Source organism: Saccopteryx leptura, chromosome 1, assembly GCF_036850995.1.
Source record: "Saccopteryx leptura isolate mSacLep1 chromosome 1, mSacLep1_pri_phased_curated, whole genome shotgun sequence".
Taxonomy (NCBI): Eukaryota; Metazoa; Chordata; class Mammalia; order Chiroptera; family Emballonuridae; genus Saccopteryx; species Saccopteryx leptura.
The window spans coordinates 12,132,296-12,145,528 of record NC_089503.1 but is presented as its reverse complement, the minus strand read 5'-3'; the positions used below and the strand labels follow the sequence as shown (position 1 = coordinate 12,145,528).

At 67.0% G+C, this 13,233-nt stretch overlaps 1 protein-coding gene across 8 annotated transcripts in view; it reads left to right on the top strand.

Moving 5' to 3' along the window:
- Positions 1-13,233, top strand: part of MYRF (myelin regulatory factor) — a 42,550-nt gene that overhangs the window by 14,011 nt on the left and 15,306 nt on the right. For 5 of the 8 annotated variants that reach the window (XM_066360742.1, XM_066360736.1, XM_066360726.1 and 2 more), the window contains exons 3-10: positions 154-417; positions 3,512-3,573; positions 4,390-4,660; positions 5,667-5,917; positions 5,995-6,118; positions 7,904-8,099; positions 9,958-10,034; positions 10,206-10,316. In XM_066360742.1, the coding sequence (XP_066216839.1) occupies positions 154-417; positions 3,512-3,573; positions 4,390-4,660; positions 5,667-5,917; positions 5,995-6,118; positions 7,904-8,099; positions 9,958-10,034; positions 10,206-10,316 (1,356 nt within the window). Of the gene's footprint in view, positions 1-153; positions 418-3,511; positions 3,574-3,720; positions 3,844-4,389; positions 4,661-5,666; positions 5,918-5,994; positions 6,119-7,903; positions 8,104-9,957; positions 10,035-10,205; positions 10,317-13,233 lie in introns of those variants that run through there. The other 3 variants (XM_066360731.1, XM_066360757.1, XM_066360764.1) reach the window with 3 other exon arrangements.

Genomic DNA, 13,233 nt, shown 5'->3' with positions numbered 1-13,233 from the left:
AGGCCCTCTGGAGGTGGGACAGGGACCCGCCTCTGAAGGTGGCTCCTGGTCCTTTCCCAGTGGCTGACCCCTCTGCAGTCTGCCCTTCAGGTGGGGGCTCAGGAGGGGGGGCTGGCGTCCTGGCCGGCTCTGAGCTTCCCCCCTTCTCCGCAGCTGCTTCCCTGACATCTCTGCTCCAGCCAGTGCCGCCTCCTACGCCCACGGGCAGCCGGCGATGCCCGGCTCCAGCGGGGCCCACCACCTGAGCCCCCCTGGGGGTGGGCCCTCCCCGGGGCGCCACGGCCCCCTCCCGCCCCCTAGCTACAGCGCTCCGCTCAACTGCAACAACAACAATGGCATGGGCACGGCTCCCAAGCCCTTCCTGGGGGGCTCTGGGCCCCCCATCAAGGCAGAACCCAAGGCTCCCTATGCCCCAGGGTGAGTGAGGGCAGGGAGCGTGTTGTGTTGGGTGGTTAGAGGCAGGGCCCGGGGGCAGGCAGGGCGTGGGGCCAGCGACCGTGGGCCTGGGAGGAGCTGGCCAAGGCCTGGCAGCGGTGATCAGGCTGCCCGGTAGGCAGGGCAGGTGGGGTAGGACTAGAACCAGGCTGAGGACGGACTGGTGGTTTTGTTCCGAGGCAGCGGGCAGCGGAGGGTTCTGTGTAGGGGAGTGATGAGCCCTGTTGGAAGTGCTAAACCTTTCCCTGAGAGCTGCACGGAGAGTGGACAGGAGGGGGCGGGACCGGAAGCCAAGCTGTCTGCAGGCACGTGTGCACACACAGCACACAGACCCCTCACTCAAGTGCCAGCGCCCCCACCCAGTCGTGCATTTAGCCACTATTTACTGTGGTGGCAGGGAGCTGGCTGGCGGTGCAGATGTGGCACCTCATGTCCCCCCCCACCCCCACTCAAGCCAGCCGCCAGGCCCTCCCCCCACATCAGAGGAGTGCACACCCGCGGCCTGACTGCCTGACTCGAGGGCTCGGCTTGGGTCTGGCTGTGACCAAAGGTTCCAGGTGGCCACCAGCCCAGCCAGCCAGACCCCAGGGCAGCCCACGGACACATGCTCATGGGGACATCAGGGAACTTGGGCTCTGCACAGGGGCTCGGAGAAAGTTCTAGGTTCCCCAGCCAGGGACAGGGACCCTGTCTGTGGGCAGAAGAGTCATTGCGTGCTGGGAACATGGCACCGCTCAGACAGCCCGGCTCCATTGCCAGCTCCGCCATGGCCAAGCCTGGTCAGGGAAAGTTCTGGGTTCCCCAGCCAGGGACAGGGACCCTGTCTGTGGGCAGGAGAGTCACTGCGTGCTGGGAGCATGGCACCGCTCAGACAGCCCGGCTCCATTGCCAGCTCTGCCATCGCCAAGCCTCTGGTCAGGGCCTCCGCTCCGCTCTGTACCCTGAGCCCCAAATGCGCCCCCTCCAGGTGGGAATAAAGGGAGGAGGTGCTGGGGACCCCAGCCGTTTCCCGGCTTACACTGGAGGCGAGCTGGGGGTCCCGGGGTCAGCTGCAGAAGACGGCATTCCATGGAGGGCTGGTGGAGGCTGAAAGGCCGTCCAGAAGCCACAGACCCTGAAGGGAGGGAGAGGAGAGGAGAAAACTAACGTGTACTGAGGCCCGCTGGGTGCCACTGCTGTAGCCCCGGCCCTGCGTGAGGAGAAAACTAACGTGTACTGGGTGCCCGCTGGGTGCCACTGCTGTAGCCCCGGCCCTGCGTGAGCTCATCGGCCGTCCCCGGTCACTGGCCTTGGAGGAGAGCCCGCTGGTCCTCCAGCGGGACCCTAACGGCACACGAGGTCACTTCTCAGAGAGGGAAAGGGCTGGTTCGGAGCCACACAGGGACTCTGTCGCCTTGGCCTTGCCCTGCCCCACCCCTGCCAGGCCCTGTTTGAGGGGGTAAACAAGACAGGCACATCCCTCCTGCTGTGGATACTGCAGTCTCGTTGGGGAGGGAGTTATCGATCAGTCAGTCACCACGTGGTGGACAAATGAACACCCCAAGGAGTTAGGAGGAGAGAACACGGGGTCCTGTGGACTGGGGGCAGGTGATCCCAGGGGTCAGAGGGCGTGGAAGACCCTGCCACACTGGAGAAGCCCAAGGCCACTGTCAGGGGAGGGCAAGGAGCCGGTAGGAAGGTAGGAGCTGACGGACTTGGAGCTAGCAGGGGTCCCCAAACTTTTTACACAGGGGGCCAGTTCACTGTCCCTCAGACTGTTGGAGGGCCGCCACATACAGTGCTCCTCTCACTGACCACAAATGAAGGAGGTGCCCCTTCTGGAAGTGCGGCAGGGGGCCGGATAAATGGCCTGAGGGGGCTGCATGTGGCCCGCGGGCTGTAGTTTGGGGATGCCTGACTAGAGCCTTCTGGTCAGCAGTGAGGACCGTCGCGAGGACTCGGCCCCGTCCCTCCCCACTGTCCCTGTCATCCTCACACGGCCTGTGGGGCTGGGTGGACGGCCTGTCTGGGGGAGCACCAGCACCCTGTCTGGGGGAGCACCAGCACCCTGTCTGGGGGAGCACCAGCACTCGGGGGGAGCACCAGCACTCTGTCTGGGGGAGCACCAGCACCCTGTCTGGGGGAGCACCAGCACTCTGGGGGAGCACCAGCACCCTGTCTGGGGGAGCACCAGCACCCTGTCTGGGGGAGCACCAGCACTCTGGGGGAGCACCAGCACCCTGTCTGGGGGAGCACCAGCACTCTGTCTGGGGGAGCACCAGCACCCTGTCTGGGGGAGCACCAGCACTCTGGGGGAGCACCAGCACCCTGTCTGGGGGAGCACCAGCACTCTGTCTGGGGGAGCACCAGCACTTGGGGGGAGCACCAGCACTCTGTCTGGGGGAGCACCGGCACTCTGTCTGGGGGAGCACCAGCACTCGGGGGTCAGCCCCAGGCTGTGTCCATGATGGCTGGGTAGAGCGGTGGGCGGTCTCTCCAGACTCTGCCGACGTGAGGACCAGGGGTTCCCATGTGGGGCCACATCCCCCACTGGGCAAGTGCAGGGTTCATGCAGGACGTGGTGACCTCTCAGGATTGAGTTTGTTCTTTTGCTTGAACCACTGATAAAACAAAACCTGCAAGAAAAAAATAAGCCCAGGCCCAGCCAAGCTGGCTCCCTGCCCAATCCACACCTGCCCCTGGTGGGGCAGCCCCCCAGTGACCTGCGCGGCCCGCGAGGACCCTGCGTTTCCAGGAAGTGGGAGCTTCGTGGGTGCAGGAAGGGAGGAACAGGCCTGGGCCCTCAGACTGGGCAGGGAGCCTTTGAATGTCTGTGCCATCATCGGGGCACTGGTAACTGGCCCCCAAGTGCCCAGGAGGCCTGAGGGGATGCTAGGCAGAAGACCAAGGCTCCCCCCCAACAACTGCCAGGCACCCCAAGGTGGACTGGTGCAGAGAAGCGCTCCTAGGGTGGACATGCGGAGACCTCGGTGCCTCCAGCCTCCCGGGCCTGTGGGCCTTTGCCCCACAGAGGAGCCGCCCGGCTTGACAGCGGCCGCAGCCGCCCTCCCAACAGCCCCTTCCTCCTCTCCTGCAGCACCCTGCCTGACTCGCCCCCAGACTCCGGCTCCGAGGCCTATTCCCCCCAGCAGGTGAATGGTGAGTCCGGCGGGCACCGCCCTCCCCCTCCGGGGTTTGGGCAAGTGATTGGGGCGGCCTTATCGGGGAGGGCGGGAGCGAGGAGGGAGGGGTCCAGCGGCGGCCCAGCAGGCCCAGATTATCGCTGGTCAAATACTCCCTGGCGCGGGCCATTGTTTCTCCCCTGGTGGGTGGGGAGCCTGGCCCTGCCTCTGAGCCTCTGAGCCAGCGTCCCTGCTGGCGATGCCACCCACCTGCCCGCCTGCGCCATCATGGATGCGCCCTTCGGCGGTAAGTGGACGGCCGGGGGAGGCCGTGGCCCTGGCCTGAGCGCAGGCCTCGCCAGCTGCCGGGCCCGCCTCACCCCGGGGGATGCTCAGGGGTGCTGGGGCCCCCAGGCGGCCAAGAGCGGAAGGACCAGGGGCAGCAGTCTCCCCGGAGCCCAGAGAGGGGTCAAGAGTTCTGTTTATCTTACCAAAAACATCTCTGGAATGCCTCCTGGGGAACAAAGGGAGCTGGGGCCTCCCCCCGCAGGCTGGGGGCTGGCCCCTGAAAGCCTGGTAGAGGGGCTGCCGGAGGGAGGATGCTGCCCTGGGCACTGGGGGGTCTCTGGAGCCTCCTCCGAGGCCCCGGGGAGGATCGGGCCTGAGAGGAGCTTTGCAGAGTCTGGGGATGTGGGACCTCCCTGGGGAGCAGGTGCCCAGCGGCCCAGGGGAAGGAGCTAGCTACGGGCCGCTTGCCTCCCTGCCCAGCACCCTAGGGGCCAGGTTTTAGGCTGCCTGGCCCTCCTCCCACATGGGGGAGGTCTCTGATGCCCACTCCCCTTCTCTCCCACAGATCCCCACCTCCTACGCACCATAACCCCGGAGAGCCTGTGCCACGTGGGAGGGCCCCCCCGCCTGGAGCACCTGCCCCCACCTCCAGCCCACCTGCCGGGCCCGCTGCCACCCCCGCCTCACTACCCCGTCCTGCAGCGGGACCTGTACATGAAGGCGGAGCCCCCCATGCCCCCGTACGCTGCCATGGGGCAGGGGCTGGTGCCCGCAGAGCTGCACCACACCCAGCAGTCGCAGATGCTGCACCAGCTGCTGCAGCAGCACGGAGCTGAGTAAGACTGGGCAGCCGCTCTGGGGCGGGGAGATGAAGTGGGGGGTCAGGGCACGGCCGGCAGGACAGAGGCGGGGACAGGGATGAACCCAGGAAAGGCAGGAGGCTCTGAACCCAGGACATGGGGTCCAGGACATATGTGACCACGTGTGCCCAGCAAGGCAGCGGGGATTGCCAGCCAGGGCCGAGTCTCCCGACGGCCTCGTTCAGCAGGCATGGCTGCCCCCGTGGCCCACATGGGTAAACTGGGCTCTGAGGGGGAAGTGCTGTCCAGGTCAGGGAACTAGGAAGGACAGAGCGAAGACCTGGACCTGGGCAGTGCTGTCACCCTAACACCAGTGACTTTCCAGCCGTCTCGTGGAGGCCCCCGGCTTCTGGGGAGGTTCCAGGCATAGACCCAAGCTCCCCGGTCTGGCTCCAAGCCGCAGAATGGTCTTTTCCTGTTTTACGCATTGAGATTTCACGAAGGATTTAGCTCAAGGAAAGATGCCACTGCCAAACTCATTGTCAGCCCAAAGGAGAAGGAGAAGGAGGTGCCGTGCGGACCCCCAAGTCTCCATCCCCCATCCGACACAGTCCCCTTCCTGCCCTGGTGGCCCGGCCCTCTATGGCGTGTTTCTAACCGCGGACAGACAGATGCTGCCCTCCAGAGAGTCCTCACCATAAAGGGTGACACTGAGAGTGACGGCGGGGGAAGGGACAGACTCAGTCACTCCACCGACGGTCCTGAGCACTGTGTGGACCAGGCCCACTGCCGGGCGCGAGGGGGACACACAGACAAGTCAGGAGTGGCTCCTGCCCTCCTGGATTCCACAGTTTGGGGCACATGGCAGAGTGACAGGAACAGGGAATGACAACACCGAGTGACAGGGAGCTCTGGGGAGGCAGAGCCCATGGGCGTCCTGCAGAAGGTCTCCTCCGGGCTGGGCCTAGCCTGCGAAATAGGGGGGAGGGGAGGGGGTGCAGGGGGAGCCGGCCCCCCACGGTGTGCACCGCTGTCCCCCCAGGCTGCCCACCCACCCCTCCAAGAAGAGGAAGCACTCCGAATCTCCCCCTGGCACCCTCAACGCCCAGATGCTGAACGGGATGATCAAGCAGGAGCCCGGGACCGTGGCGGCCCTGCCTCCGCACCCGCCTCGAGCCCCGTCCCCGCCCTGGCCCCCCCAGGGCCCGCTCTCCCCGGGCCCCGGCTCCTTGCCCCTCAGCATCGCCCGGGTCCAGACGCCGCCTTGGCACCCCCCAGGTGCACCGTCACCAGGTACCTGGCTGGCCCGGGGCTGACCCTTCCAGTGGGGGAGGGGGCCTGGGACCCACCGAGGCGTTCTGTCCTTCCAGGTCTCCTGCAGGACAATGACAGCCTCAGTGGCTCCTACCTGGACCCCAACTATCAGTCCATCAAGTGGCAACCACATCAGCAGAACAAGTGGGCGACGCTGTTCGACGCGAACTACAAGGAGCTGTGAGTGGTCTGTGCCGCTCCCCACCGTCCTGGCCCCCATCTGGGCCCCCCCACCGTCCTGGGCCCCCCCACTGTCCTGGTCCCCATCTGGGCCCCCCTCATCTGGGCCCCCCCACCGTCCTGGTCCCCATCTGGGCCCCCTCATGTGGGCCAACCCTGGCATCATGGTCCTGGAGCGGGGCCTGGGCACACTGAGCACCAGATGACCCATTTTACAGAAGAGCAGACGGGTTCAGGGCAGAGCTGGGACTGTGCTCAGGATGCCTGCCTCCCGGGTCAGACCGAGGCCTCCTTAAGAAGGTGGTGTCAGCCCGGGGCGGGGGGCAGTCAGGGAAAAGTGTGAGGGGAGGTGTGTTCTGGCTCCTCCCACCCCCTCCCACCCCCATGACCCCTCCACCGCCTCCTCCTGCATTCCAGGAAGGTAGCAGGAAGCTGTGTTAGCAAGGCCCTTCCCGTAGCCCCCTCCCTGGAGGAGAGGGCCGAGGGGGTGGGCGAGGACTCCTTCGGAGACTGCCTGGCATTCCTAGCCTTTCCTCAACACCCCCCGGGATTCCGCCTCGTGGCCTGGCCAGGAGCACTGTGGGACCACTGCCCTTACTCTCGTAGAAGGCCAGTGAGGGGTGAGGGGTGAGGGGTGAGAGTGTGGCTCCCCCAACTCACCCAGGGCACTGCCAGGCCTGGGCAGGGTGGCTGGGCTCGGGCCCTCTCACAGGTGGACCAACCTCCTTGAGTGGGCACCCTGGGCTCTGTGGGATTCTTACCCAGAAGCCCTCAGGGCTAGAGGGGTCCCGCTTCTCTGGTGGCTAAAGGGTCCCTTGAGGCCCTGCCAGAGTTGAGGGGAGGTCTTTGAGGGGTTCAGCCTCTATGGCCTGGTAAGGATCCCCCACTTCTGCCTCTTGGGCCAGCCCTGCCACCCCACAACCCAAGGCCAGGAAGCTGGCAGCTGAGGCCCCAGTGTGGCCCGAGCACTTCCTGGGTGTTTCTCTGGCACAGGCAGGTGGGTGGGGCGCTGGGAGGAGAAGCAGTGAGCCCTGGGCCTTCCTGTAGACATTAGCCAGGCCCCAAGTCCTCTTCCCACACGTTGGAAACACTTTCCCTGCCCACCTGCCCCCGGCAGGCACCGGGCATCGGGGGCACAGTTTATGCCTGGGGACCCGGGTGAGGGCCGGCCAAGCTGTAGACCAGTAATCCCTCCCTTTTCTCCCACCTGGCGGTCCCCCAGAGGGTACAGACTTGGAACACTTTCCCAGCAACAGATGGGTAAACTGAGGCTGAGTCCAGCTGCTCAGGGCGCCCCTGTCCCCACCTGGGCGTGCGGAGGAGTCAGAATGAGGATGTGTAGGGTCTTGTGGGCAGGGGCTGGGCCAGCTCCGAGCTGGCGCCTGGTCACACCGTTTCCATGGCAACCAGCTGTCAGGCACAGTGAGGCTCCGCAGACCGTCCCCTCTAACCCCATCTCTCATGAGGGCAGGGGCTTCGGGCAGTGTTCTGGGAAGGAGCCGAGTGTGGTGAGGGGCACCAAGCCCCTTCCTCAGGAGCTCACTCCCACCTGGAGGGCCTCGGGCCTCTGGCCCTGTGTCCCCCGCCCCCGGGGCAGAGTGGTTGGCTCCGGGCGCGGAGAGGAAAGAACAGGGAGCGAGGAGGTGGCAGACCTGAGCCCACATCCTCTGGGTCCGTTCCCACTGCTGGGCGGTGGGGGCAGCACCGGGATCGGGGGTCTGGGGCAGGAAGCTGGCACACAGGCCTGGCGTTGGGGCCTCCGGTGAGCGCCCGCCCCGCCCCCAGGCCCATGCTCACCTACCGCGTGGACGCCGACAAGGGCTTCAACTTCTCGGTGGGGGACGACGCCTTCGTGTGCCAGAAGAAGAACCACTTCCAGGTGACCGTGTACATCGGCATGCTGGGTGAGCCCAAGTACGTCAAGACGCCCGAAGGCCTCAAGCCCCTCGACTGCTTCTACCTGAAGCTGCACGGCGTGAAGGCAGGTCGGGGGCTCAGCAAGGAGGGTGGCAGGGGAGCCAGGAGGGCCAGGAGGGGTGGCAGGAAGGCCAGGAGGGGTGGCAGGGGGGCCAGGAGGGGTGGCAAGAGGGCCAGGAGGGGTGGCAGGAGGGCCAGGAGGGGTGGCAGGGGGGTCAGGAGGGTGGCAGGGGGGCCAGGGGGGCCAGGAGGGGTGGCAGGAGGGCCAGGAGGGGTGGCAGGGGGGTCAGGAGGGTGGCAGGGGGGCCAGGAGGGGTGGCAGGAGGGCCAGGAGGGCCAGGAGGGCTCCCGGGCACTCCCCACGGCCACGCCCACCCCATCTCTTCTCCCTCCGATGCCCCTTCACTGTCAGGGTCCTTGTCCCTTCTCCACCCTGGCCCCAAGTCTGTGTCCCCGGCCCAGGGGTCTCCTGTCTGCTCCGTCAGCCGCCTCAGGGTCACGAAGGGACCCCCTGCGAGCCTGCCCCTCCCTCGGGGGTTCCGTCTCAGGAACGGGGCTCAGGCCGCGACTGCGGGGCCCACACCTCACCCTGCACCAGGCCCGCTGTGCCCTCTCCCCAGACAGGGCCACCCCGTCTCCTTGTCTGAGTGTCCACGCCTTGCCCTCTGGCTCCCACCTCAACTCCACTGAGACATGGGGGGCGGGGGGCATGACGCTCTCATTCTCTCACGGCCCCACTGTCCCCCTGGCAAAGCCTCGACTTCTGGACCTCGCCCACACAGGCCTTCGGGGCCCGGCCCTGCCACTTGCTGTGCCCCAGACCGCTGTGCCCACGCACAGTCCCTGCCTTCCCCGAGCGGCTCCGCTCACCGGCCGCCCTCCTTCTAGCTGACCGCTCCTTGACCTTCACTGTCCCCTCGACTACACCTGTCCTCAGGCTCATCCTGACTGAGGGGCCCCGCCCTGTGGCCCCCACGTCCAGCACAACCTTAGTGTGCCTTGATTTTGAGGCCCATGAGCTCTGGGGGTATCCATCAATGTCATGAGGAGAGGTTGAGGGGACATGGGAGGGGGCTGGGAGTGAGTGGGTGTGGGTGTGACGGGGTGTTTGTGGAGGCTGCTTTGGGGTGTGTGCTCAGGCTGTGGGAGTGTGGGTGTGGATTGGGGGCTCGGAGGGTGACAGGGGTGTGTGTACGCTCACACGTGTGTGCAGAGCTGTGGGCGGGGTGTGGGTCTGGGTCTGTGCGGTGTGCGACTGGTACCTGAGTTAGTGGGGAAGTGAGGCTGAGGCAAGGGCGGTGCCTGTCTCATGAGCTCCAGCGGGGCCAGGCCTGGGCTGATAGGCTAACGGGGGCCAGGGCCAGGTGGGGGCCAGGCCTGGGCTGATAGGCTAACGGGGGCCAGGGCCAGGTGGGGGCCAGGCCTGGGCTGATAGGCTAACGGGGGCCAGGGCCAGGTGGGGGCCAGGCCTGGGCTGATAGGCTAACGGGGGCCAGGGCCAGGTGGGGGCCAGGCCTGGGCTGATAGGCTAACGGGGGCCAGGGCCAGGTGGGGGGCCAGGCCTGGGCTGATAGGCTAACGGGGGCCAGGGCCAGGTGGGGGGCCAGGCCTGGGCTGATAGGCTAGCGGGGGCCAGGGCCAGGTGGGGGCCAGGCCTGGGCTGATAGGCTAACGGGGGCCAGGGCCAGGTGGGGGGCCAGGCCTGGGCTGATAGGCTAACGGGGGCCAGGGCCAGGTGGGGGGCCAGGCCTGGGCTGATAGGCTAACGGAGGCCAGGGCCAGGTGGGGGGCCAGGCCTGGGCTGATAGGCTAACGGGGGCCAGGGCCAGGTGGGGGCCAGGCCTGGGCTGATAGGCTAACGGGGGCCAGGGCCAGGTGGGGGCCAGGCCCTGAGGTGCCCCTGGGCTCTGCTCCTCCCCCAGCTAGAGGCTCTAAACCAGTCCATCAACATCGAGCAGTCTCAGTCAGACCGCAGCAAGCGGCCCTTCAACCCTGTCACGTGAGTGTCTGACCCCTGGGGGTGGCACCCGGGAGGGCTGCTCCCGGAACTGGCTTGGGAGCTGGGGGGAGCTAGGTGGGTGCCCACAACGCCCACCTCCCACACCTGGGTGCCCCCTGGTGGCCCAGCTCTCCAGAGCCCCCCTCCCACCTCCGTGCCTCCCCTCTGCAGGGTCAACCTGCCCCCGGAGCAGGTCACGAAGGTGACTGTGGGGCGGCTGCACTTCAGCGAGACCACTGCGAACAACATGCGGAAGAAGGGCAAGCCCAACCCTGACCAGAGGTGAGCGGGCTCCTCCTCCGCCCCATTTCTGAGGAGGAGGGTTGGGAAGATGCCACCCTGCACAGCATGCCGGCCACAGAGTCCCACAGACGGGCCCATTTTTCAGATGAGGAACCTGAAACTAATAGCCCTTCATTGACTTAAGGATGGGAGGGCAGAAGCCTGGCTTCTGGGTTAGGAAGCAGCTCTGACTGCCTAGCTGAGGGGCCTGGGGCACTTCCGCCCCCTAGTGGACACTCAGGTTCCTCCTCGGAAGGATGGCATGTTCATTCCCACCTCCCAGGGTGCTGGGAGCCGGGAGAGAACTGAGCAGGCAGTCCTGTGCCCTGTGCATCTGCCCTGGGGAGGGTTGCAGGGGGTGGGGGGGGAGAGAACTGAGCAGGCAGTCCTGTGCCCTGTGCATCTGCTCTGGGGAGGGTTGCAGGGGGTGGGGGCGGGGGGAGAGAACTGAGCAGGCAGTCCTGTGCCCTGTGCATCTGCCCTGGGGAGGGTTGCAGGGGGTGGGGGTGGGGGTGGGGAGAACGGAGCAGGCAGTCCTGTGCCCTGTGCATCTGCCCTGGGGAGGGTTGCAGGGGGTGGGGGTGGGGGTGGGGGTGGGGAGAACTGAGCAGGCAGTCCTGTGCCCTGTGCATCTGCCCTGGGGAGGGTTGCAGGGGGTGGGGGCGGGGGGAGAGAACTGAGCAGGCAGTCCTGTGCCCTGTGCATCTGCCCTGGGGAGGGTTGCAGGGGGTGCGGGGGGGGGAGAACTGAGCAGGCAGTCCTGTGCCCTGTGCATCTGCCCTGGGGAGGGTTGCAGGGGGTGGGGGTGGGGGTGGGGAGAACTGAGCAGGCAGTCCTGTGCCCTGTGCATCTGCCCTGGGGAGGGTTGCAGGGGGTGGGGGGTGGGGGTGGGGAGAACTGAGCAGGCAGTCCTGTGCCCTGTGCATCTGCCCTGGGGAGGGTTGCAGGGGGTGGGGGTGGGGAGAACTGAGCAGGCAGTCCTGTGCCCTGTGCATCTGCCCTGGGGAGGGTTGCAGGGGGTGGGGGTGGGAGAGAACTGAGCAGGCAGTCCTGTGCCCTGTGCATCTGCCCTGGGGAGGGTTGCAGGGGGTGGGGGGGGGGGAGAACTGAGCAGGCAGTCCTGTGCCCTGTGCATCTGCCCTGGGGAGGGTTGCAAGGGGTGGGTGGGGGGGAGAACTGAGCAGGCAGTCCTGTGCCCTGTGCATCTGCCCTGGGGAGGGTTGCAGGGGGTGGGGGTGGGGTGGGGGGAGAACTGAGCAGGCAGTCCTGTGCCCTGTGCATCTGCCCTGGGGAGGGTTGCAAGAAGTGGGGGGGGGGGAGAACTGAGCAGGCAGTCCTGTGCCCTGTGCATCTGCCCTGGGGAGGGTTGCAGGGGGTGGGGGTGGGGGTGGGGAGAACTGAGCAGGCAGTCCTGTGCCCTGTGCATCTGCCCTGGGGAGGGTTGCAGGAGGTGGGGGTGGGGAGAACTGAGCGGGCAGTCCTGTGCCCTGTGCATCTGCCCTGGGGAGGGTTGCAAGGGGTGGGGGGGGGGAGAACTGAGCAGGCAGTCCTGTGCCCTGTGCATCTGCCCTGGGGAGGGTTGCAGGGGGTGGGGGTGGGGGTGGGGAGAACTGAGCAGGCAGTCCTGTGCCCTGTGCATCTGCCCTGGGGAGGGTTGCAGGGGGTGGGGGTGGGGAGAACTGAGCGGGCAGTCCTGTGCCCTGTGCATCTGCCCTGGGGAGGGTTGCAGGGGGTGGGGGTGGGAGAGAACTGAGCAGGCAGTCCTGTGCCCTGTGCATCTGCCCTGGGGAGGGTTGCAAGGGGTGGGTGGGGGGGAGAACTGAGCAGGCAGTCCTGTGCCCTGTGCATCTGCCCTGGGGAGGGTTGCAAGGGGTGGGGGGGGGGGAGAACTGAGCAGGCAGTCCTGTGCCCTGTGCATCTGCCCTGGGGAGGGTTGCAGGGGGTGGGGGTGGGGGGGGGGGAGAACTGAGCAGGCAGTCCTGTGCCCTGTGCATCTGCCCTGGGGAGGGTTGCAAGAAGTGGGGGGGGGGGGGAGAACTGAGCAGGCAGTCCTGTGCCCTGTGCATCTGCCCTGGGGAGGGTTGCAGGGGGTGGGGGTGGGGGTGGGGAGAACTGAGCAGGCAGTCCTGTGCCCTGTGCATCTGCCCTGGGGAGGGTTGCAGGAGGTGGGGGTGGGGAGAACTGAGCGGGCAGTCCTGTGCCCTGTGCATCTGCCCTGGGGAGGGTTGCAAGGGGTGGGGGTGGGGAGAACTGAGCAGGCAGTCCTGTGCCCTGTGCATCTGCCCTGGGGAGGGTTGCAGGGGGTGGGGGTGGGGTGGGGGGAGAACTGAGCAGGCAGTCCTGTGCCCTGTGCATCTGCCCTGGGGAGGGTTGCAAGAAGTGGGGGGGGAGAACTGAGCAGGCAGTCCTGTGCCCTGTGCATCTGCCCTGGGGAGGGTTGCAGGGGGTGGGGGGAGAGAACTGAGCAGGCAGTCCTGTGCCCTGTGCATCTGCCCTGGGGAGGGTTGCAGGGGGGGGGGGGGGGAGAGAACTGAGCAGGCAGTCCTGTGCCCTGTGCATCTGCCCTGGGGAGGGTTGCAGGGGGTGGGGGGGGAGAGAACTGAGCAGGCCGTCCTGTGCCCTGTGCATCTGCCCTGGGGAGGGTGGGAGGGGGTGGGGGTGGGGGGGGAGAGAACTGAGCAGGCAGTCCTGTGCCCTGTGCATCTGCCCTGGGGAGGGTTGCAGGGGGTGGGGGGGGGGAGAACTGAGCAGGCAGTCCTGTGCCCTGTGCATCTGCCCTGGGGAGGGTTGCAAGGGGTGGGGGTGGGGAGAACTGAGCAGGCAGTCCTGTGCCCTGTGCATCTGCCCTGGGGAGGGTTGCAGGGGGTGGGGGGGGAGAGAACTGAGCAGGCAGTCCTGTGCCCTGTGCATCTGCTCT